The sequence below is a fragment of the Megascapheus bottae genome, chromosome 1, assembly GCF_031878675.1.
Source record: "Megascapheus bottae isolate mThoBot1 chromosome 1, mThoBot2.hap1, whole genome shotgun sequence".
Taxonomy (NCBI): Eukaryota; Metazoa; Chordata; class Mammalia; order Rodentia; family Geomyidae; genus Megascapheus; species Megascapheus bottae.
In genome coordinates, this window is record NC_143509.1 from 103,414,761 (window position 1) to 103,435,909 (window position 21,149).

The following is a 21,149-nucleotide window of genomic DNA, read 5'->3' on the forward strand; positions in this document are numbered from 1 at the left end:
GGCGCAGGGGAGGGGCGGGGAGGGGAGGAGACGGAGGCAGGGGTGGAAGGTGGGAGTGGAGAGGGTAGAGGAGGGGAGGCAGGAGAGAGGGCAGGGGCGGGGAATGAAAGAGGGGAGAGTGGAGGTGTGGGGTCGGGGAGAGGGGCGGAGGAGGGGAGGCTGCGGCGGGGGAGGGGAGCCTCGGTGGGCGGGGAGTGGGCGGGGCGACGCCGAGGCGGGGCGGCGCGGCGGGCGGGCGGGCGCTCTGATTGGCTGCTCGCCCCGCCCCGCCCCCGCGCCCGCCCCGCCCCCTGCGCGGGGCCGCGGCCACAAAGTACGGAGAAAAGTCCGAGCGCGGCGGCGGCGGCGGCGGCGGCGGCGGGCGCAGCATGGGCTCCGGCTCCTCCAGCTACCGGCCCAAGGCCATCTACCTGGACGTCGACGGGCGCATCCAGAAGGTGCGCGGGCGCGGGCGCGCGGGGGCCGCCCGGAGGCCGGCGCGGGGCTTCTCCGGTTCCGCGGGCCGGGCCTCCCCTTTCCACGCGGCATTTGTGGCGGTCGTAGCGGCTCCGGGAGCCGGTGGTGCGGGCGGGAGGCGCCAGGGCGGCCGGGGTCCGCGGGGCGAGCCGGGAGCCACCTCAGGACGGTGGCGGCGGGACCCGGCCCTCAGGCTGGTGGCGGTGGTGATGGGGACCCGGCCCTCAGGACGGAGGCGATGGGGACCCGGCCCTCAGGACGGTGGCGGTGACGGTGGCATTGGGGACCCGGCCCTCAGGACGGTGGGGTGGCGGCCGGGACCCGGCCCTCAGGACGATGGCGGTGACGGAGGCGATGGGGACCCGGCCCTCAGGACGGTGGGGTGGCGGCCGGGACCCGGCCCTCAGGACGATGGCGGTGGCATTGGGGATCCGGCCCTCAGGACGGTGGTGGCAGTGGTGGCATTGGGGACCCAGCCCTCAGGACGGTGGCGGTGGCATTGGGGATCCGGCCCTCAGGACGGTGGTGGCAGTGGTGGCGTTGGGGACCCGGCCCTCAGGACAGTGGCCGTGGTGGCAGTGAGTGGTGGCGGGGACGGTGGGGACCCAGCCCTCAGAACGATGGTGGCAGTGGTGGCGGTGGGGACCTGGCCCTCAGGACAGTGGCTGTGGCGGTGGCGGTGGCAGCGGGGGCCCGGCCCGCGACCCCAGGTGGGCCCTGAGCTGCACTGCCCAGGTCTTGGGGGACACGGCCCTGTCGAGTGCCCCAGTCCTAACCAAGGCGCTTGAGGCTCCTGACCCTCTTTTTCAAGGCCCCTCCCCTCCCAGGCCCCTTGGGTCCCCAGTGGGTCCCCCGACTTCTGTTTCTGCTGGCAAGGGGGATAAGATGAGAGTTGGGGGGTCTGATCAGCCCCTAAAGGTCCCTGGGAAACTCAACGGTGAAGAAGCCGCTTCCTCACCTGGACATGGCGGGCCAGGGAAGTCTGTCCCTCACCTGGCGGCCAGGAGGGCCCTGTCAGGGTGCTGGGGGGATGTGTGCCCCTTCCTGGAGGGCCCGAGCGGATGCCTGTCCAGCTCTACTGGAGCTCCCCCAGTGAGGAGCTGCCCGCCCCACCATGGTGCCAACTCAAAGTGGGGTTTCTCACCAATGTGGTCCAGTAGTCAGTGCAACCTCCAAAGCGAGTCTGACTCCTAGAAATGGGCACCTGCAGGTTTTAAGATGTCAGCGCAGCCTCCTCCCATGAGGGCCCTCTCCAGACCCTGCTGAGACAGAGCTGGGTGCCTGCACACACACGTGCAAGTGTGCATACACAACACATAAGGCATGTGCATACACGTGTAAATAGGCACTCAGTTTTATATTAAAGGTCTGCCTGGTTTATCTTAGGGTGGTGGGGGCTGGAGGTTACGGGTCCAGGGCCTCCTGAATGCCAGGCAGGTGCTCTGCCTACCTCTGCTCCACCTCAGCCCTCGGGTGTCTTTCACCTGGTCTGCAGTGGCAGGTCCTTCCTGAGAATTGCCCTAAGATCCCTGGCAGGCTGCTGGGACGTGGGTGAAAAGTGGAGGGAAGGTGGCGGGCCAGGCTCTGGGCCTGCCAGGCCAGGCAGTCAGCGTGGGTGGGGTAGCACTGACACTGAGTCACCCTAAAGGGTGACTTCCAGGAAACTCACCTGCAAACTAGCCCTGATGTGTGTGTGTGTGTGTGTGTGTGTGTGTGCGCATGTGCATGTTCAAGTTCAAGTGTGGCCATGAGTGAATATGTGAGAGTGTATGTGAGTGTGTGTGTGTGTGTGTGTGTGTGTGTGATCATAGAACGTGCGCTAAAGAAGGTCACTGCCTTGGGTGGGGACAGAGCTGCCGTGGATTGCAGGCGCTTAGTCCTTGGGCTCATCCCTTTCTGGGCTGGCGTCCTGTCTGTGAAGGGACCATTACTTCCATTTATGAACCGTAATAAGAAGTAAATGAGAATATAAACCATGCCTGGAGCACTGCAGGACTCAAGAGCACTACACTGCTACACTGCCGTCCTCCGTCCCTGCCCATAGATGTCCTTTCGCCTACAGAGCAGGGAGGCCAGCCCACCCCTGTGCTCGACTCACAGTGTGGGGTGTTAGCTGGAGAAGCTGGCATCCTGTTTCTGAGTATGAGCTGGCAGGCAGTTGTCCTCCCTCACCTCTCAGGCTCCACGCCTGGCAGTGCTGTGCCCTGTACTACTGAGGCCTCGCAGTACCAGGCCCACAGCACTGTTGGGCCCTTGTTGTCAGATGAGAGCATTCTCCCCGCCCTGTCCTTGCCTGTGATTCCTCTTCTCAGAGTCCCAGATGCTGGACACTTCTGCAAGTTCCCGGCACTCAGTTGTCTCCCTTCATCCACCCCATGGCCTCTGCATGTGGCTTTCCAGGAACTGGCCTGAAGGAGGAGAAAGCATGTTACTTTCTGCCACTGCAGTCCCCGGTCCTGGTTACAGTCAGGGACCCGCAGCTCCCGCCTTATCTCGTCTATATCCCTTTCAACACCAACTCCTGACCATTCCAGCTTTCCCCAGACAGGCTCTAGAGACAGGAGGAAGGTCTTTATACTACATTCAGAATAGGCTTGTGGCCCAGCAAACCTTAGGGCGAAAGACTGGAAGCCTCCCCAGTCTTCCTTGTGAGATAGCCTGCCACAGTGCCAGCTCTGGCTGCTAGGTCAGTGCTCTTATATAAAGAAAATTCCAGATACACAAGGTGCTTGTATCTCTAGCCCCTGTATGTGCAGAGAGGACCGGTGGCAGGAATTTGGGGTTCTGTCCTCCTCTGGGGGTTTCCTCCAGAAGGTGTTCAGAGAAACCTGGGAGCCCCATGTAAAGGCTGATGGACCCCAAGATCCTGCAGGTTCTGACATCCCTGTGCACCAGTGGCATTGGAAAACCCAGGCTCGGGTCTTCCACACCTCACTAGAGCTAGACCTTGGGTCAATTCCTTCACTCCATGGTGGGCTTCTTAGCTGTCCTGAGGGATGATTGTGGCTGGCTATTGGAGGACTCTGGATTGCAAAACATCAGGAAGACCGTGAAGCTGGCTTGCTGGGTCTGTGCGCAGGGCTCTGGGGAGGGGCTTGGATAGCCCCCCTGAGCAGCTGCCACCTAGGCTGAGCCCTGCAGGGAGCCTGGGTCTCAGGAGCCGCCCCTGCGCATGGCAGCCTCCCATGCTTCGGAGGGTGCAGCATGACTCTACAGTAGACAGAGCCAAGGGCAGTTGCCTTCCCCTAGGAAGGCTGGCTCTGTAGGGGAGGACCGAGCAAGCGGGCATCAGGATGTCTGAGTCAGGGACGGCCCAGCAACCAGGGGCAGCATCATGTGCCTGAACACCGCATCCCTACCTGCGGCTCCTGTTCAGACTGGGACGGGGAGAAGCCCCCTCTCCACACCCACACCAGCCCCCTGGGGTGGGCTGCTGCTAGAAGAGCTGGTACCCAGGTTTAGAAGCTGAGATCCGGCTTCAGTCTGCCCTCTATAGCCAGTGCTCCTCTGAGGGCTTGTGCACGCTTGTTCCTCGCAACCTCTGGTCAGGGGAAGCATGTGGGACGGGGTCCTGGTCCTGGAACCTGCAGCTTTCAGATAGAGTTGCAGAAGGGAGGGAGGGATAGGGAGCAGCAGTCATTTCTGTGGCCAGGCCTCTTCCATCCTGGCCTCTCTGTCTGCCTGGTCAGAGCTGGGTTGTGAAGATTGAGTAGTATGTCCCAGCTTTCCATCTCTCTTGCCACAAGCCATCCTGCCCTGAGCACCTGACTGTTGGAGATGTCACAGCAGGAGGACCCCAAGCCCTGGCTGAGACCTCAACACCAGCCACTCTCAATGCCCTGAGGCCCTGGAAGGGATGCTGCAGGCTGGAACCACCACCTGCCTGCATCACAGCTGACTATTAATGACCTGCAGACATGCAGTGCTGCCCTGCTGCATGGGGCTGCTCTGACCTTGGTCTCAGCAGAGAGCCTGGTGCCCTGTGGCATCCTTTGCTGGTCCTTGCTGGGCTGGGAGGCAAGGAGGGTGGTGATGTCCCCATAGAGGGACCGTGCAGAGGCCAGAGAACCATACAGGCCAGATGTCAGGAAGCGTGGACACCTGGGGAGGCTCAGTGACTCCTTCTTGCTCCTCGGGCCTGGGCAGTATGAATCCCCTCCTCTCTCAACCCCTCAAGGCTGGACAGCTCAGGTTCTGGAAGAATCCTTGGCATATGCCGTCTTATTGTCTATTCTTGACTCCAAATTCCCTGTGGTTGTGAACTGAATGCATCCACGAGGACGGAGGCAGTGCCAAGGGCATGACCTTGGATCCCACTGTGCTGACCCAGGTCACACTGGGAAGCAAGGAGGCTGGTGGTGTCACCAGCGACCCTCAGTGAGGGAGCCTCTGGCCTCGGAGACGTCTGTGCACACACAGCCCTGGCCCATGAGCAGAGGAAGAGCATGCTGTCCAGTCAGGGGGGCCATGTGAAGGAGAGATGAAATAGGGACAGCCAGTGGCTGATTTGTAACAGCAGCAGGCGTGCCTGGGGGTTGTCACCTGAAGGTGAGCCAGCAAGTTGTGCTCCTGGGAGGTAGGAAAGGTCTTGGTGAGGAGTTCTGATCGAGACCCCATAGACTCACCTGCATGGTCCCCACAGAGATGCTGGCCCAAGGGTCCTTGGGTTTTGCCTGGCCTGCCCTGAGCAAATGCATGGCTCCTGCTTTACAAGGCTCTACAGGAGCCTGGGAATCCTGCCCCCAGGCAGTGGGGCTTTGCAACTTGGTGGCTGACATGTAAAGGGCTGAGGAGGGGCCAGGGCCTCTGGCTGGACCGCAGTGTTGAAAAGTCTGCTTCTGTGGGTCCACATTCGCACATCCAGCTCTGCATCTTATGGCCATACCCCTCTGCAGGAGTGTGCAGAGTGTGGCACACGCCTGGGCACACGCGCCTCAGAGCCTATGGAGATGTGCCTGGCGCTGAGGTAGAGAAAGACCTTTTGGCCAAAGGCTCATGATCTCCTACCTCCACATCTCCCCAAATCTAAAGTCACTCATGAAATGGAAAGAACCTAAGTGCTTTAACTCTTTTGCTCCAGATGCTTTATTCTGATGGTACTGCGAATTGAACTTAGGGTCTCATGCTTGCTAGGCAGGGGTTCCCGTCCCTTTTTCCACTGGTGATCATAGCCTGGGTTTATCATGCCACGTGCTTCCCTGTGGCTGGGATGACAGGTGTGCCCCACCATGCCCATGATGGTGGTGGACTTCCGTGATCTGTGGGCTTCCTGGCCGCAATGGGGACTGCCAGTTCAGGTTCACCTCCCTTGCGCACAGCTCGGAGCGAGGGCAAAGTCGGCCTCACTGGCAGCAGTTGGGCTGGAAGCCAAGTGTCCATTCCAGCCTCAAAGCCAGTGCTCAGTTTTCTTTGCCACCTGGCTCCCTGCCATGCCTCCCCTCAAAGCACAGCTCCCCACCTGCAGCCTCAAGGGCTGCTCAGCCCTCCAGGGGCCTTCCCATAGTGAGGTGGCAGAGGTTGATGGGTCTGGTCACAGCTAAGCAACTGGCCAGACAGTGCCCAGGTAGGGTGGACTTCTTGGGGCCTGTCTTCAGTCACGTGTGGCCACTCGCATGCTGGGTTGATCAAATTTCTAAGACACCTGTTAATAGAGCCCGGCGATGCAGCTGTCTCCTCAGTGTTTCCACCTGGCAGCTCTTCCAGACTTCTGCCTCCCATTGGACACAAGGGGGACGAGGGGACAAGGACATGATGCAGCCCTGCACCTGGCACTCTGCTGTGGCCTCTGAGCTGGAACTCCCGTCTGGAGATGGTGCCCAGCTGGTGGCTGGGATGGTAGCCAATGGGATGCGGCCACTGTCTCCGTCTGGAGGATGGGCCGGAGGGGGAGGGGCTGGCCATGTAGGGCCTGGGCGAGGTTGTCACGTGAGCTATGGATAAGGACAGAGAGCTGCCTGTGGTTCTCTGAGGTCTCCCAGTCTCCTCCCTGTGTGAGCGCAGAGGTCTTCCTGTCACTGTCATGATCAGCAGCGAGGACAAGGTCACTGCTAACTGCTGATGAAAGGGCCATGGCCAGTCTACTGTTTGGAGTCCGTGAGACAAGACTTTAGGCCCGTGGAGGCAGGTCCTGCGTCCAGTGTGAACTTTGAGGGCTGAGCTCATGGAGTGTTCTGCGGATGGGGAGGGTTCAGAGGGAGTCTCATGGAGGGCAGAGGCAGTGAAGGGGTGAAGGTGACCTGCTCCAGGGCCCAGTGGGAACAGGGCATGGGCAGCTGCAGAGTGGATGCCTGCCCCTTCCTAGCACCTATACCATCCCCACACACGCCACATCCCCATCCACTCACACATACACATACACTATGTGAAGGACCCTGGAGCCGGTGGGCCCCTGGGCAGGAGGAGATGAAGAGCAGCTGACTGCCAGGAGGACAAGATCTCCCATAACGGGCCCAGCACCTTCTCTAACTCTGCCCAGGCCTTAGGACCCATAGAGCCTGGATGGGCTCCGGTTGAGTTAAGCAGGGAGCAGGCTGAGGCCTAGAGAGAAGGGAAATGAAGGGCTGTGCTCTTAGTTACCTCTTGCTCACATCTGATCACAAGAAGCAGAGCAGATTGTCACCAGAGAGACCTCTGGAATTACCCCTCCCCCCCCCCGCCAGGCCTCTGCACAGAGCTCAGCCTTGGCACATTTCTTATTCCTTTGGTCCCTCATCCTTTGCATTTTCAATCTGCTGTGATCCATTATTTATAGCAGCAAGAAAGATTGGCCTCAGACACCCGAAGTAGGAAAAACAAAAGCAAAGTGAGCCAGAGAAATGACAGGAGTGACAAATAGATCAACCAAGACAAATGGTTCTGGAGGCCTGAGTGGGGGCGGGCGGGGAGGTGAGCCTGGTCAGGGGCTGGCTCCATGTGTGGTTGTGTGCTGTCCCTAGGGAGGAGGTCCCCGCTGGAACCACAGCATCATAGGTGTGATGCAGGGACTGCAGGCAGGTCCAGCGGGCATCACCCCTACTTTGAGAATATAGAAAGGGAAGCTCAGAGATATTGGAGACTTGCCAAGAGCTTTGCTCTTGGAGCCACCGATGAGAGCCTCTCCCATCCACTAAAGACCCCGGTATTGACCCCCAGCCTGAGGCTGTCAGAGGAGGCCAGGTTTGCTGGAGGTCTTTATGTTATTGGGGCCCAGTCCTTAGAGGGAGCAGCGGGCCCCAGCCATGGGGTGAGCCACATGGCCTCCTGTCCTTTCCTGCTGTGCTGCCTCAGCACAGGCCCCAGATGAGGCCCAGTGGCCGTGGAGTGAGGGCCCTACAACCGCAAGCCTCCCTCTGTGAACGACTATCTGCAGGGTTTGCCTCAGTGAAGCTGAGGCAAGCCGGTGGGCAAGCTCAGGGAAGCTGGCCATTCTTCTTCATGCCCAAACTGTAGAAACCCTCCAGGAGTGGTGAGGGCAGGGCCAGGCCACTCTCCGCACTCGCCTGACATCAGTGCTTGTGTGAAGCCACGCCTGGGACCCCATCAGTCTGGGCCTCTCATACCAGGTGGCACACTACACACTCAGTGAGGACTGCCATCCCTCTGGACACTTGCACTGCAGCTGTGGAGAAGTTACTCCATTCTCTGAGCAAAACAGGAGTGTCTGCCTTTATTTTTCAGTGACAAAGAGAAAGTATGCTTCAGAAACAGGTGGTAAGAAAGGAAAGTCCTAGCCGGACACGCTGGCTCACGCCTGTAATCCTAGCTACTCAGGAGGCTGAGATCTGAGGGTCGCTGTTCAAAGCCAGCCCGGGCACTAAAGAACAGGAGACTCTTATCTCCAATAAATTACTAGAAAATGGGAAGTGGGACTGTGGCTCAAGGGGTAGGGCGATATCCTTGAACTGAAGAGCTCAGGGACAGCACCCAGGCCCAGAGTTTAAGCCCCAGGACCCACAAAAAAAAAAGTCCCGCGATTCCCCACCTTGTGTTCCCCCCCACATATGTATGCATGCATGTTGTCCAGTGGGATTCCCCCTTTATAGGGGAGGGTTGCATCATTGTTCTTTTTCCTACATGGATAGATGACATGATGTTTATTTTGAGGAGGCACCCTTATAATTTATAGAGACCATACTGAAATACAGATGGGGTTCTGGGGAATAGGGGGTCAGGGAATCGGCCTAGGAGTGAACAGTGCTGAGGATGGAAGATGGTGTGAGAGGGGCCAGTACTGAGAATGGGGGGTGCTAGGGGCCACTGGGGATAGAGTGTGGGGTGCTGCTCCTGCTTCTGTGTGAATCTAAGCCCCCAGCACAGCAAGGGTCTTTAAAAAAGGACAATGGCTATCATGGATCTGGCACATAATAAATGCAAATTTCAGTTACTATTTTATATTCTTTTTTCAAATGCAGTGATCAGATGAATGTCTTCTAAGTTGGAAAGGGAAGAGGCCTAATACAGATTTTGTTTTAGCAAACAAAAAAGCATGATTGCCTGATGGTTAACTGCCACAGTTTGGATGTGATATCACTGTAGAGTATTCTACAAATGAGAGACAAAGCATAGTGAGCACTGTGTTCAAATGCATGTGTATCGTTTATAGTTAGAGGTAAATTACAGGTCCACTTGGATGGGTGGGTGGGAGGATGGATGGATGGATGGATGGATAGATGGATGGTTGGTTGGATGGATGGATGGATGGTTGGATGGATGGATGGATGAATGGATGATGGATGGGTGTGTGGGTCGTAGCCCAAGATATTTGCTTTGGTTAACACATATTTGGGGGATAAGAAAAAAAATGGTAGGATGTGGAATTTGGGTTATGGTCTCTTTTAACTTATTTGTTATATTAGATGTTGATGATTCTCTGTCACTGAAAAGCTAGTGGAAGTTTCACCCATAACTCCTCCAGAATCAGGACTGTTTTAGGGCAGGCATTGTGGGAGAGGTGTTCCTGCAGGTAGCTGTTCAGGGCTGACATCTCCGAAGATGGGTCTCGCCTGGTCAGTTCTTGCTCCTGTGACCCCCTTCTGAGTCTGAGACAATTGCTCAGAAACCCTTGTGTGTGTGAGTGCCCCATGGCTTCCAGAGGGCATGGGGAGTGAATCACAGTCCAAGCTGGACAAGTGAAAGGAATGTGAATTGATGTTCCTTGGCAGGGGAGGAGCTAAGTTGGTATTGCAGGGAAGGCACAGTCAGGAGTGCCAGGGATCCCAGGAGCTGGAAACAAGGCAAGCACTTGTGGCACGTGACTGTCAGCACCTTTGTCCCATCTCTGACACCACCATCTGGCTGCTGGAGGGGCACCCACCACTGGCATGGCTACTGCATCTGACCAGCACGACCCAGGGGATAAGAGCCAGCCGGAGCAGTGTGGCTCTGGCCAGCTCCCCTCAGACCAGCATTGGACCCTGGGGTCACCGCTGGCAGCTCACCCGCCTCTCTCCTGGTGACTGAAGTTGATTGTGGCACTTAGCACAAGTTGAGACTGATCCTTTTTCCCTCACAGTCTTAAACTAAGGCAATGTGTTGATTCGTAGTAGCTTGCTTTGTAGACACACATTTATGACAACCAGCAGGACTCGGTGGGGGTGAGGAAAGTCCTATGGAAGCACCATGTGTAGAACTGGGAGCTGGGTGACAGCTCTGGGGTCCTGCTTGCTTCTGGGGTCTGGGAGGGTTCTGGCTGCTGTTCTGCAGATGTGCATGGCCCAGAATGCCTGGGCAGATGGATGCTTAGCTCTCAGGATGTTGTTGGAGGCCACCTCGGGACTGCCCTCATGACATTACATCTCAAAGTGGGTCAGCCCCACTGGTGTATGTCTGGGGAACCAGTGTCTTAGTGTGGGAGAGTGCACCGTGGAAATGAGCATGGAGTCTGAGTCCAGAGCCCTGGGTCACACAAGCCCACCAGGATGCCCCAGGCCCCACCAGGAGCCCTGCTCACGGTTCCTGCAGCTCCACCCCCATCCCCCAGTCTCAGGCTCCATACTCTCCCCCAGGTGCTGAGAGTCTGGAAAGGCGGTGGCACTGAGGGGCTCTAGGTCATCTTGGCACCCTGCTGTCTGGCTCTCAGGGAGTGAAGCAGGCTATGGGCTTGGGTTTTGGGGATCTGGGTAGCACTGGGGTGGCCTCACCCTCATGCTCTGATGCAGTGTGTACAAAAAACCCCCAAGCTCAGCACTAGGCCTTGATAAGATTGCTTCTTCCCTCTTGCTCCAGGAACCAGAATAGAGAGACAGAGCTGTAGCCTTTCCCTCCCTATCCAGCAGCATCATGGCTGCCTCCACTTGGGGCTGGGGTTCCTCTACCCAGACCCTTTGTAGCTTCTAGCTTCTGAGTCTCTTATTCCTTCCCTCTCCGCCACCAGTATTTCCCCCCACATTGCCCCAGCTATATGCTATTTAAATTCTGATTTCCATCCTCTGGTTAACTGTCACTTAATTTCTGTTGTGTTTGGCTTAAAGCCAAAGAATATTCTTTCTGCATAAAAATGGTAAAGCCCTTTTTCCTCTCATGAGAATTTTATGTAAATGTAGCACCAGTTCTCATATCTGGCTCTGTTATCAATTACTAACCTCAGCTTCCTGAGCTAGAGAACTTTCTCCATGGTTCTAAAAGCCCTGCATATTCATTGTAGATTTGAAAAATGCAGGCAGAGTCAGGAAGATAATAAAATAATTCATTCTCCCACTACCCTGAGGAGGCTGCTGGTGACATTGTAGGGTGGCGCTTGCTGGGCTCTAAAGTGGGTGTGACTGCACATATGCATGTGTTCACATGTGTGTGCATGTGTTTCAAGGCGTGTACAAGTGCATATGTGGCTTTCTTGTGTACAGTTTGCTCTGCTGGGTGTTGCTCAGCGTGGCAGCCAGAGCAGCTCCCAGTCTGGTGTGCAGTGGTCGCTGTAGTGTTCTGTCATGGTATGGCTGGGGTGAGCCTCTGGTTGTTGGAGCCTGTGTCTCTGCGGTAAGTGACGCAGGAGCATCCTGGCTCTCTGCTTCTGTGCAGTGCAGGGCTGGGCCTGGATTTGAGAGGTGACCTGCTTGCTGTGAGAACTGGATGAGCTAATTCAGAGCCATGCCTGGTGCTTAGAAAATTCTCTAATGATATGATTATGTTTATGATGGTTGTTTTGCTAAGGGCCATTCCTGGAGGTAGATGATGGGTGAAAGGCGGTATGTATTTCTGAGCTGTTCCCAGCTCACTGAGGGCTGCATTGAGATCGTCTCTCTGTCTCTTCCGTCTCTGCCTTTCTGTGTATGTGTGTGTATGTGTGTGTGTGTGTCTTCCTGTCTGTCTGGTCTGTCTGTCTGTCTGTCTCTCTCTCTGTCTATGTCTCTCTGTCTGTCTCTGTCTCTGTTTCTGTCTCTGTCTCTCTGTCTCTGTCTCTGTCTCTCTCTGTCTCTCTCTGTCTCTCTCTGTCTCTGTCTCTGTCTCTGTCTCTCTCTCTGTCTGTCCCTCTCTCTCTCTGTGTGCCAACCAGGTGGCCTTGCTTTACATGACTTCAGATCACACATGGACTGGGAGCTCACACATGGTTGTAGGACAGAGCACAGCGGTCAGAGGCCCTGGCTCCAGTCCCCAGTGGTGGCCTCACCTTGGATGTGTGCAGTGATATGGTCCACCTAGCAGGTCCAGAGCCACCCTCTCACTGTCTTCTCATTTGTGTCTACACTTGTCACCTGAGTAGGTTCTTCTGTCTACTGCCACTGTCGCTAGAACATTCCATCATCACTGGGCGCTTCAGGAATATCATGTGCCTGGAATATTGCTCTATGTGGCTTGGGGATGTCCTTTTTTCACTCAGCCTAGTTCCATTGAGGTGAATTGTGTTAGTAACCCCATTTTCTTGCTAAGTGGCCTCTGGGGTGTCCAGGAGTCTTCCACGGAGGGGTGCTGGGATGTCCCCTGTTTGGGGTTATCCATCACTGTTTCTTCTAACCAGTTTTGGTTTTGTGGAGACCCATGTGGCTGGCTGGTTGTTATTGTTTCGTGGGCTGCTACTAAGGCTGGAACTCAAGGCTTTGTATTCTTGCTTTGCTTTTTATGCCCAAGGCTAGCGCTCTACCACTTGAGCCACTTTTTACTGGTTAATTGGAGGTAAGCGTCTCACAGACTTTTCTTGCTTGGGCTGGCCAATCTCAGTCTCCTGAGTAGGATTACAGGCGTGAGTTACCAGTGCATGGCCAGAGTGGCTGCTTTAGATATCAGTGACCCCCGCCGGGGAGAAGATGATAAACACTGAGTTACAAAGTAAGGGAGACCATGGTGAAGCGTTATGTTGAAGGGACCATGGTGAATCTAGCTGCAGGATCCATCCAAAGTGTGTACCTGCCCTTCTCGGGGCAGGGCCAGCCTTTTCCTCATGGGCTGAGCGCTGCTTCTCTCCTTGCCCCTCTCTCTCCTCCCTCTGTCTCCTCCCTCTTCCCCCTCTTGCTCTCCCCTGCCTTTCTCCCTCCATCAGGCACTCAGCTTCGAGGTCCCACACACCCAAGCTCTCATTTTCAACACTGGCTTTTAAAATCACTTGTGGGGAGGGGGCGCGGGGGAGATCGTAGAAGAATTCCAATGAGGAAATGTTTCTGGGGACTCCATACTCAAGTTCAAAAGAGCTCAGGCCCAGCCAGCACAAACAGCAGCCAGCCCCGCGCACCACTTACTCAGCCTGGATGTTTGAACAGTTAGAAAAGTAACACCAGTGCCTTCTGTGCCCGGGAAGGAAACTAGGGTTTCCTGGTGAGGTGGGGAAGGCTGCTGCCTGTCCCGCAGAGAAGTTCCTCAGGTAATGGCTGGTGTGGGGGGCTGAAGCTGGAGCGCTGGGGCAGACCCCCAGACCTGGCTGTTCCTGAGCAGAGGCTGAGGCTGGCTTGGTTGTGTGACTTTCCAGCCTGCCAAAACCAAACTCTCACGGCCATGCAATTCGCCTATTTGTCCAGGATGCAGTGTACTTCCTCCCCTGCAACCACAGGCAGAAGAGGAAGAAGCCCGCAGCTTCAGGCGGTCACTGACTTTGTGCCAATCCAAACCCAGAATCTGACAAACTCAGGGAGAGATTCATACAGTGCCTCCCAGAAAGCATGGCAGCTGGATACAAAGAAGGAGCCTGCCCACAGTCCCCACGAGGGCAGTGCTCACAGAACCACACAGAGCTGCTGCCCTTCCCGGCCACCCCCGCCCTGAGATCCTGCCCTCCTGCCAGGCTCTCATCACCCAGAACAGGTCTGGCCCCACCGGTCTGGAGTGACAGGAAGCCTAGTGAGGCAGGTAAGCGGGCAGACAGTGAGAAGACTCTGTCTCCGGAGTCCAAACCCTAGGACACCAGGCCAGGCCTGCTCCTGCGTCACACCTGTCCTGCCTGCTCTCCCTCAGGAGCCAGGGTCTTCCAGCTCGAGGCTAGCCCCTACTTAGAACTAATTTCTCATCCAGTGAAGAGCAGGGAAAAGCAAGGAGTGAAGGGAAAGTAGATGATGAAAATGAGAAACTTTGCAGGTGTTCATATGCAAGTACTTTCGTGGTTCTTCAGAAGTCTCCATAACGGGTCATGGGCCCTTAAATATGTACCCAGAAACCAGAGCTGAGCTAGGACAGAGGTGAAGCAAGGTTTTGTGTTCAGCCAGGGTCTCCCCAACACCCACCACGGGGGAGGCTCTGCCTGGAGACTAGGAAAGAACGACAAGGCTCCAGGAAATCCTGGGTGGGGCCTGACGGCAGGTGTGGGTGGGGCTGCCACAGACCAGGCTGTGAGTGAGGCACTGCAGGGCTGTCTGGAAGCATCAGGGGTGGGCTGGCACCCAGCAGCCTCATTACTTGCTGTCTCCTTCCTGTCCCCAGCGCCCTTCAAAGTCGGGCTGTATTGTGAATTGCAATCACTGCCATATATATGGACCTGGCGAGAGGCCCTACCCAGGGACTTGGATGGTTTGACAAAGCCACAAAGCAACCCAGGTTCAGCCAGGACCCAATCCTCTGCCTCCTGGCCTCACAGTGGGTCTCATGTCAGGAACCTGGGACTCCTCCTGCGTGCCTGTCTCCTGTTCTGTGTCCAATGGGACGTGCAGGAAGAAAGGGGAGTCCTGAGCCACTTGGCCCTTTCTCAAAGCCAGCATGTCCTCAGAGGTGATGTGGAGCTCATATGGAAGCTTTCTTGTGCCGCTTCAGGGAGAGGTTGAGTGTGTGTGTGTGTGTGTGTGTGTGTGTGTATGTAGCACTGTGGACAGTGCATGATGGGCACATCCTGTGCCTGATGACTGCGGCAGGTCCCTGTGCTCTTGTGGTCTTGGAAGGAAAGGCCCCGGGGGAAACCTTGTCAGGAAGACCAAACCAGCCACCCTGACAGATGGCCCTCACCAGCATGACCAGCCTGCTGACTGGACAGGAGCACACCCTTAACCAGGGCCTGACACTGCTCAGACCCAAGAAACCTCGAGCTGGGCCATTGTAGAACCTGTGTGCCCCTTCCCGTCCTTGACCATCGTGCTGGTCAGGCCCCGTGGCTGCCCGCACTGAGGCCTCTCCTGCCATGAAGGTCAGGGCAGCTTCTCCCCAGAAAGCCAGCGGAGCAGGGGCTGAGCTCCCACGCGTGCCTTCTAAGTCTGGGAGCCTTGCTTGTGCGTTTGGATTCCAGTCAAGGGGAGTGCTGAGCAGACTGTGGTGGGAAGTTCTTCAGGTGCGCCTGATGTCCGAGACCCCAAGACCCCTGCTCAAGTACCAGCGGGGCGGTGACACTCGGGGGCAGCCGGGATGGCGTAACATTGAATTTGGCCCTCAGCTGTAGTGCTTCATTCTTTGCAAACCCAGTCCTCCACTTGTGGTCACCCAGTGCCCTGAAGAGGTGTGTGGTCTGGCGCTGTCAGCCGTCCGCAGGACACAGAGCAGAGCTTCTCTGGTCATGGTCGTAAGCACTGCTCTGGCCCTAGTGTGGTCTTATGGGCAGCTGGTTTGCACGTAGACCAAGTGACCGGCAGACACCAAGGGTCAGCAGAGGTCATGCCTGGGATACAGTCCTGACCTATCACCCACTGGCTGGGCCCATGGCAGCATATACATCTGTGTGTGCCTCAGTTTCCCCGTGTCACTGCTTTCACATGGCTCTGGACTTGTAGCTGGTGCCCAGAGAGCATCAGGATTGGCTTCTGAGAGAGGAGGAAAGGCTTGGTGTCCTTCCTGCCTGGTCTTGTTGGCTTCTCTTGTTTTGGGTTAATACCTGGTGCTGCGTGCGTTACTTTTGGGTGATCTGTTGGAGTGTGTACTTAGCACCCTCTGGGCTGGATGGCGTCTGAAGGCTTTCCTGTGGACCTTGTGACTTGTACATCTCAGTTACATTTCATAGCATCCATCTTTCTGTCTATTTTTTGTGTGTTCTGTCTGTGCATGAAGGATAAAAGGATTTATGAAGCTATGCAGTGTGTGGCTGGAGAAGCCTGTGCCTTCCCGACCAGGCTGTGCGAGGCTGGTTTCTGGGGTCCATGACCACTGGCTGAGCTGGATCAGGCTGTGGCAGCTCCCTGTAGTTTAGGTTGCTTTGCCTCAGCTTTCTGGTCGGGCCTTGTGGGAGGTTGATAACCCAGCAAAAAAAAGGTCGAGTTGTGATACTGGCTCAGACAGAAGGTGACTGCATAACCAAAGACTTGTGCTGAAGTCAGGTGGAAACTAGTTCAAAAGACTCAAAGAACCACAAAGCGGGAAGCAAAGGAGCACTGATTAGGATAAGGTGTTTATGCCTCTGCAAATACCCAAATTCCCCTCTAGCCTCCAGTCTTTGGTCAAAAATCCTCTGAGGGATTCCACAGGAAACAGGAAGGCCTGTCTCCTGGGTTGACAGGCAGGGCAGCCAGTGCCAGTGTACTGTGAAGGTCTTTTTGAGTTGTCTTGTCTGGGAGACTTTATATGTAGACCTTTAAAAGTCAATTATTTATACCATCCTGAGGCTAGGAAGCCAAGCAGAGACAAAAACCAAACAAAACTGTCTTTGATTTCTACTTGCAGTCCTTAAAAATTGGAGTAAGCAATCTTCTCCATCTCTAGAATATTCCAAAGCTCTCAGTGCTCCAGGAGTGGTGGGGCCATGTCCCTAGGTCATCGTCTGGATTCTGAGCTTCAGGTCAGCCCCCTGGGAAGACTGAATGCTCTGGCCCCATGCATTCACCTTGGCCCCACCAGAGTGTTCACCTAATCACCAGGGCCAAACTCCTACCACCCCTGTGGTGGGCTGGGCAGAGCTGGAGCTGGAGGGAAGTGGTGACCACTGAATTTCCTGTGGAACTCTGGAGACAGTAGAAATCAAGTATCATTTTAAAATATTTCACTTTGCAAAATATCTACCAGATAGGTAAAGAAGCTTAAGAGAAGAGGCATCTTCATGCAGTCAGAAAAGCACACATTAAATCAACACCTCACTTGCTCAACCGAGAGGATTCTGGAAATCCTGACCAGTCCATGCATGGGTCCTTGGAAGGTACAGACGCCTGTCCCGCTAGCTTGCCCTTTTGGGGTCAGTGGTCACTCAGTCCTTTTCTGTGGGCTCTGAGTTTCTCCCTTGAACTTACGAGACTCTGGCTCTCTGCAATGATCACAGAACCGCAGGCACGGGGCAGTTACAATAAAGCATCTGTAGGCAGCAGCTGCCCATTTTACAGGATGTAAAACCAAGGCACAAAGAGGCCAGGCAGCTTTTCCAGCGTTAGAGATGATGAGCAGGGAGTTGGGGTCCCCACTGGATAGAGTGCAGAGCCTGACAGGCCCAGGGCTTGAGAAGACATGCCATGAAGTACCACAACTCCAGCACTGCATTGCCACAGGCCTGCCATGGCACAGTCAAGGCTTCATCATGTTTCTCAGAACAGTACACTGTGTAACACTGACCAATGGTTCATTTCTAGAAAATACCGAGTGGAGCATGTGGACCTGCCTGAGCGGGGGAAGACGTGGATAAAGGGTAACAGCTATTGAGACCCCCTGGGCAAAAGATGCTGCTGTAACCAGGGCTCCCCTGGGGAAGCCGTGCTGGCTGTGCCATGTGTGTTTTTCTGTGGTGCCCCTCGTTCTTTTCCCTCCCCCACTTTGATGGCAGCGTCTTTCAGCCCCATCGCTCTCCAGTACTAACAGGCAGTCTTTTTAAGTTAATGTGCTTAAATTTGTTTTTTCCCATAAAAGCCAGTGAGATAATTGGAGCTTGCGGTGGTGCATGTGTGGCGTCCCGCACATGCAGCCAGATCTGTGTCACGGGTCAGCAGCAAGCAAGACCACCTGCTGGCACGAGCACATGATGCACTGACATTTGCATCAAGCACAGAAATGAAGATTTTCACTACTCATAAATCAACCAAACGGAAAGGTTTACGTGAGGCATTCCGGAGCCCACGATTATGGATTTTCTTTTCAAAGGAAGCCTTCGGGTCAGAATGGAGAGGAAGTACAGGGAATCTCCTGTCACCATGGAAACCAGTTGCCCTCTCTGCCGCCTCACTTCCATCTTCTCTGTCTTGCAGGTGGTGTTCAGCAAGTACTGCAACTCCAGCGATATCATGGACCTGTTCTGCATTGCCACGGGCCTGCCACGGTAAGTGCCCACATGGTGCCTGCCACAGCAAACACCCATGCTGTCTCTGCCACAGCAAATGTCTACACAAACTCTGCCAGGAGGGCCACAATGTTCCAGCAGTGAGGCAGTGCATGCGGTGGGGTTGAGGCACAAAGGGACCGTGAGTTCTCACCTGTAATACTATGGAGGCTGATAATCTGAGAATCTCAGTTGGGAATGAGCCTGGGTGGACAAATCCACAAGACTCTTAACCTCCAGTTAATCAGCAAAAAGCCAGAAACAGAGGCACAGTTCAAGTGGTAGAGTGCTAGCTACTGACCAAGAGCAAAAGGCCTTAAGTTCTGACTCAAAAGGAGTCAAAAGAAAAAAGAACTATGCTTAGAAATATGCCATATATGTTATATAAATATATAAACATAACATACAAGAATATAGACATATTATATATATATATGTATATAATTCTGTATAACAGCTCTGGGATTGGGTTGTCACTGGCGTTGTTGGGGTCTTCTAATGCATAGAATCAGGTCAGGTCAGAGTATGCATAACTTGCTCAGGATGATGGCTCAGAAGCTCTTAAAGACCTGACCAGGTCTGGAGTGCGATGTACCTTAGCTGTTTAAGACTATTTTGTAGGAGAGATTTGTGCTAGGCTAGCTGGAGTCCCTGGGGATCTGGAAGTAATACAGCCAGCTACAAATTCATCATCACTGATCTAAATGTTAGCTCCCATGGTGCCACAGGTCTGTTTCTAATCTCCCAACTCAATAAATTAGATGGCTCCAATTCCCACTTTAAATTATTTAGAAGTTGACAGGCACTTAGAATATGCACAGCCATTTCATTTGCAAATGGAGCGCCAGCTTCTAGGGGCCACCTCTCACCCCGAGAGGTACCTAACCCCCTGTGCAGGGCCCGGCTCTTTCGTGCCAGAAGTGTCCCCGCTCCGGGGCAGGGCTGACGCCAGTGTGTGTTACAGGAACACCACCATCTCCCTCCTGACCACAGACGACGCCATGGTCTCCATCGACCCCACCATGCCTGCAAACTCAGAACGGTACGTGGCTACAGCCGGCATCGGCGGCGGCGGGTCTTTCTCGAGGTGCATCTGGCACCTCCACTCCACACGGGAGCGGCATGGTGGGCGTTTTGAAAGTTGACTCCTGCAGCAAAGTCTGAAGTTTAAGCAAAGCTGGAAGGGGGAGGGCAGGAGCAGGAGTAAGGTTGGACGCGCTATGCCTTGGCATTCAGTTGGCATTCTGTGCTCGGCAGGAGCCGTGAAGAGAAAGTACGCAAATGGGGAAACTGAGGGATGGGGGTGGGGAGGCAGTAGCACCATGCAGCAAGATTTCTGCATTAAGCTTAGGAAGGGCCACAAGAGAAGCCCTAACCAGGTCCCCTGGGGCGTGAGGCCTGTCCTCCAGGAGGCTCATCCGGGACATTCTGTGCCTAGAAGGAGCAGGATGGGAAGGACAAAGTTCAGCCTGCTAGTAGACCCATCACCAGCCCCAAGTCCACGGGGAAAAGCGCATGCCAGGCAGATAGTCAGGTGTCCTGTGGCACCAGGTGTCCTGGTCCTGTTTAGTGACAACAGTGAAATAGTTTGGCTCTACTGAAGGAGTGGCTGGGATCTCCACCGAGGCCTTGGTGGGGCTTCTCCACCCAGAGTATGCACCTGAGCCCCCAGGAATAGGGCTCCTTGTTTCCTTCCTCCCATGCTCAGAAGCCCGCCCTCCTGTTCAGCAAGACCCTATGGACATGGCTGAGGCCACACTGAGACCTCCCACCCCTCTCTTCATACCCTATCCCAGCCACTGTCCTTTCCCCTGATTCTCAGCTTCCTGACTCCTCAAAGACACATTGACAGCCGTGCATGGTGGCTCACACCTGTAGTCCTAGCTACTCAGGAGGCTGAGATCTGAGGATCAAGGTTCAAAGCCAGCCCGGGCACAAAAGGATCTGAGACTCATCTCCAATTAACCTCTAGCAAAGTGGGAAGTGGGGCTCGGTTCAAGGGTAGGACAATAGCCTTGAGCTGAAGATCTCGGGGACAACGCCCAGGCCCAGGAGTATGGTGGTAGCCTTGAAGAGCTCAGTGACAGCACCCAGGCAGAGTTCAAGCCCCATGACCTGCAAAAAAAAAGGCACATTGCCCCCCAGAGACTCCAGAAAAAGGTGGTGCCAGCTTGGCCCTATGGGACTAAATGACCTCCTCGGAGATCACGTATCTTCAACCAGCACCTGTCATGTGAGCAAGGCCCCTGAGCCGACCCAACCCCGTCTCCCCAAATCCCATGGAGACAGTTTGTCTGCAGAGGCATTCACACTGCTAGGAACAAATGGGGCAATGGCCCCAAGCTCCTTGACGAGAAAACGTGGGGAGCAATGCTCTACCCAGGGAGGTTGAACTCAGTGCCTCTGATGCAGGGATAGCAGTGGAGGCAGACAAGTCTGTGGCGTGGGCGGTGGGTGGGAGGATGGCACAGATACAGTACAGGCATACAGGCAGGTAGACGTTGGCACTGGAGGGGGTACTGAGCCGTGGGACAGTGCCAGGAAAACACACAGGATTTGGTGTCGGCTTGACGTTAGCAGGTGCAGAGGAGGAAGCGCTGGCTCGTCTGGTATTACACTCGCCTTGAGTAGGCCATGTGTGCTGGCAACTGAATCTGGCTATCTCTGGGCAGGTTCTTCTGTCCTCCTGCTCCAACCTCCTTACTGTCCCTGCTCCCAGCTCCCGCTGCCCCTCTGAGTCACTGCCTGGCTGGTCACTGAAATCCTGCTGCCACGTCATCATTTACACCCTCTGACGTGGTCCCCTTCCTCATCCATACCTCTCCCTGCTGGCTGAGCCCTCTGTTGGGGGCTTCAACCCTCTTTACCCTCTACTTCCTCCTCCTAAAGGAGGTGGCACTTGGCGGCAGCCAATGACACCTTGAGTGTGCCGGGCTCAGCCAACCTAGACCAACTGCACACTCGTTTCTTGCATCACATTATTTAGTACTTAATTCTATGCCAGTCTTTTTCACTGCAAAGCGTTCTTGTCCCCTAGGGGAATGCTGAGCGTGTCTGCTGGCATTTCTCCTTGTCACAGGGAGGGACTACTTGTCTGGTCCCATATGTCAGTGGGGCCAATTGGAGCATGGAAGAGTGGTCTTGTTCTCAG

The 21,149-nt window shown here is 55.3% G+C and overlaps 1 protein-coding gene across 1 annotated transcript in view; it reads left to right on the forward strand.

The window, feature by feature from the left end:
- Positions 1-284: 284 nt before the first annotated feature.
- Positions 285-21,149, forward strand: part of Pde9a (phosphodiesterase 9A) — a 67,083-nt gene continuing 46,218 nt past the window's right edge. Inside the window, exons 1-3 of the mRNA XM_090349712.1 lie at positions 285-437; positions 17,928-17,998; positions 18,963-19,040. Of these exons, the coding sequence (XP_090205838.1) occupies positions 369-437; positions 17,928-17,998; positions 18,963-19,040 (218 nt within the window). The 5' untranslated portion in view covers positions 285-368. The remainder of the gene's footprint in view (positions 438-17,927; positions 17,999-18,962; positions 19,041-21,149) is intronic.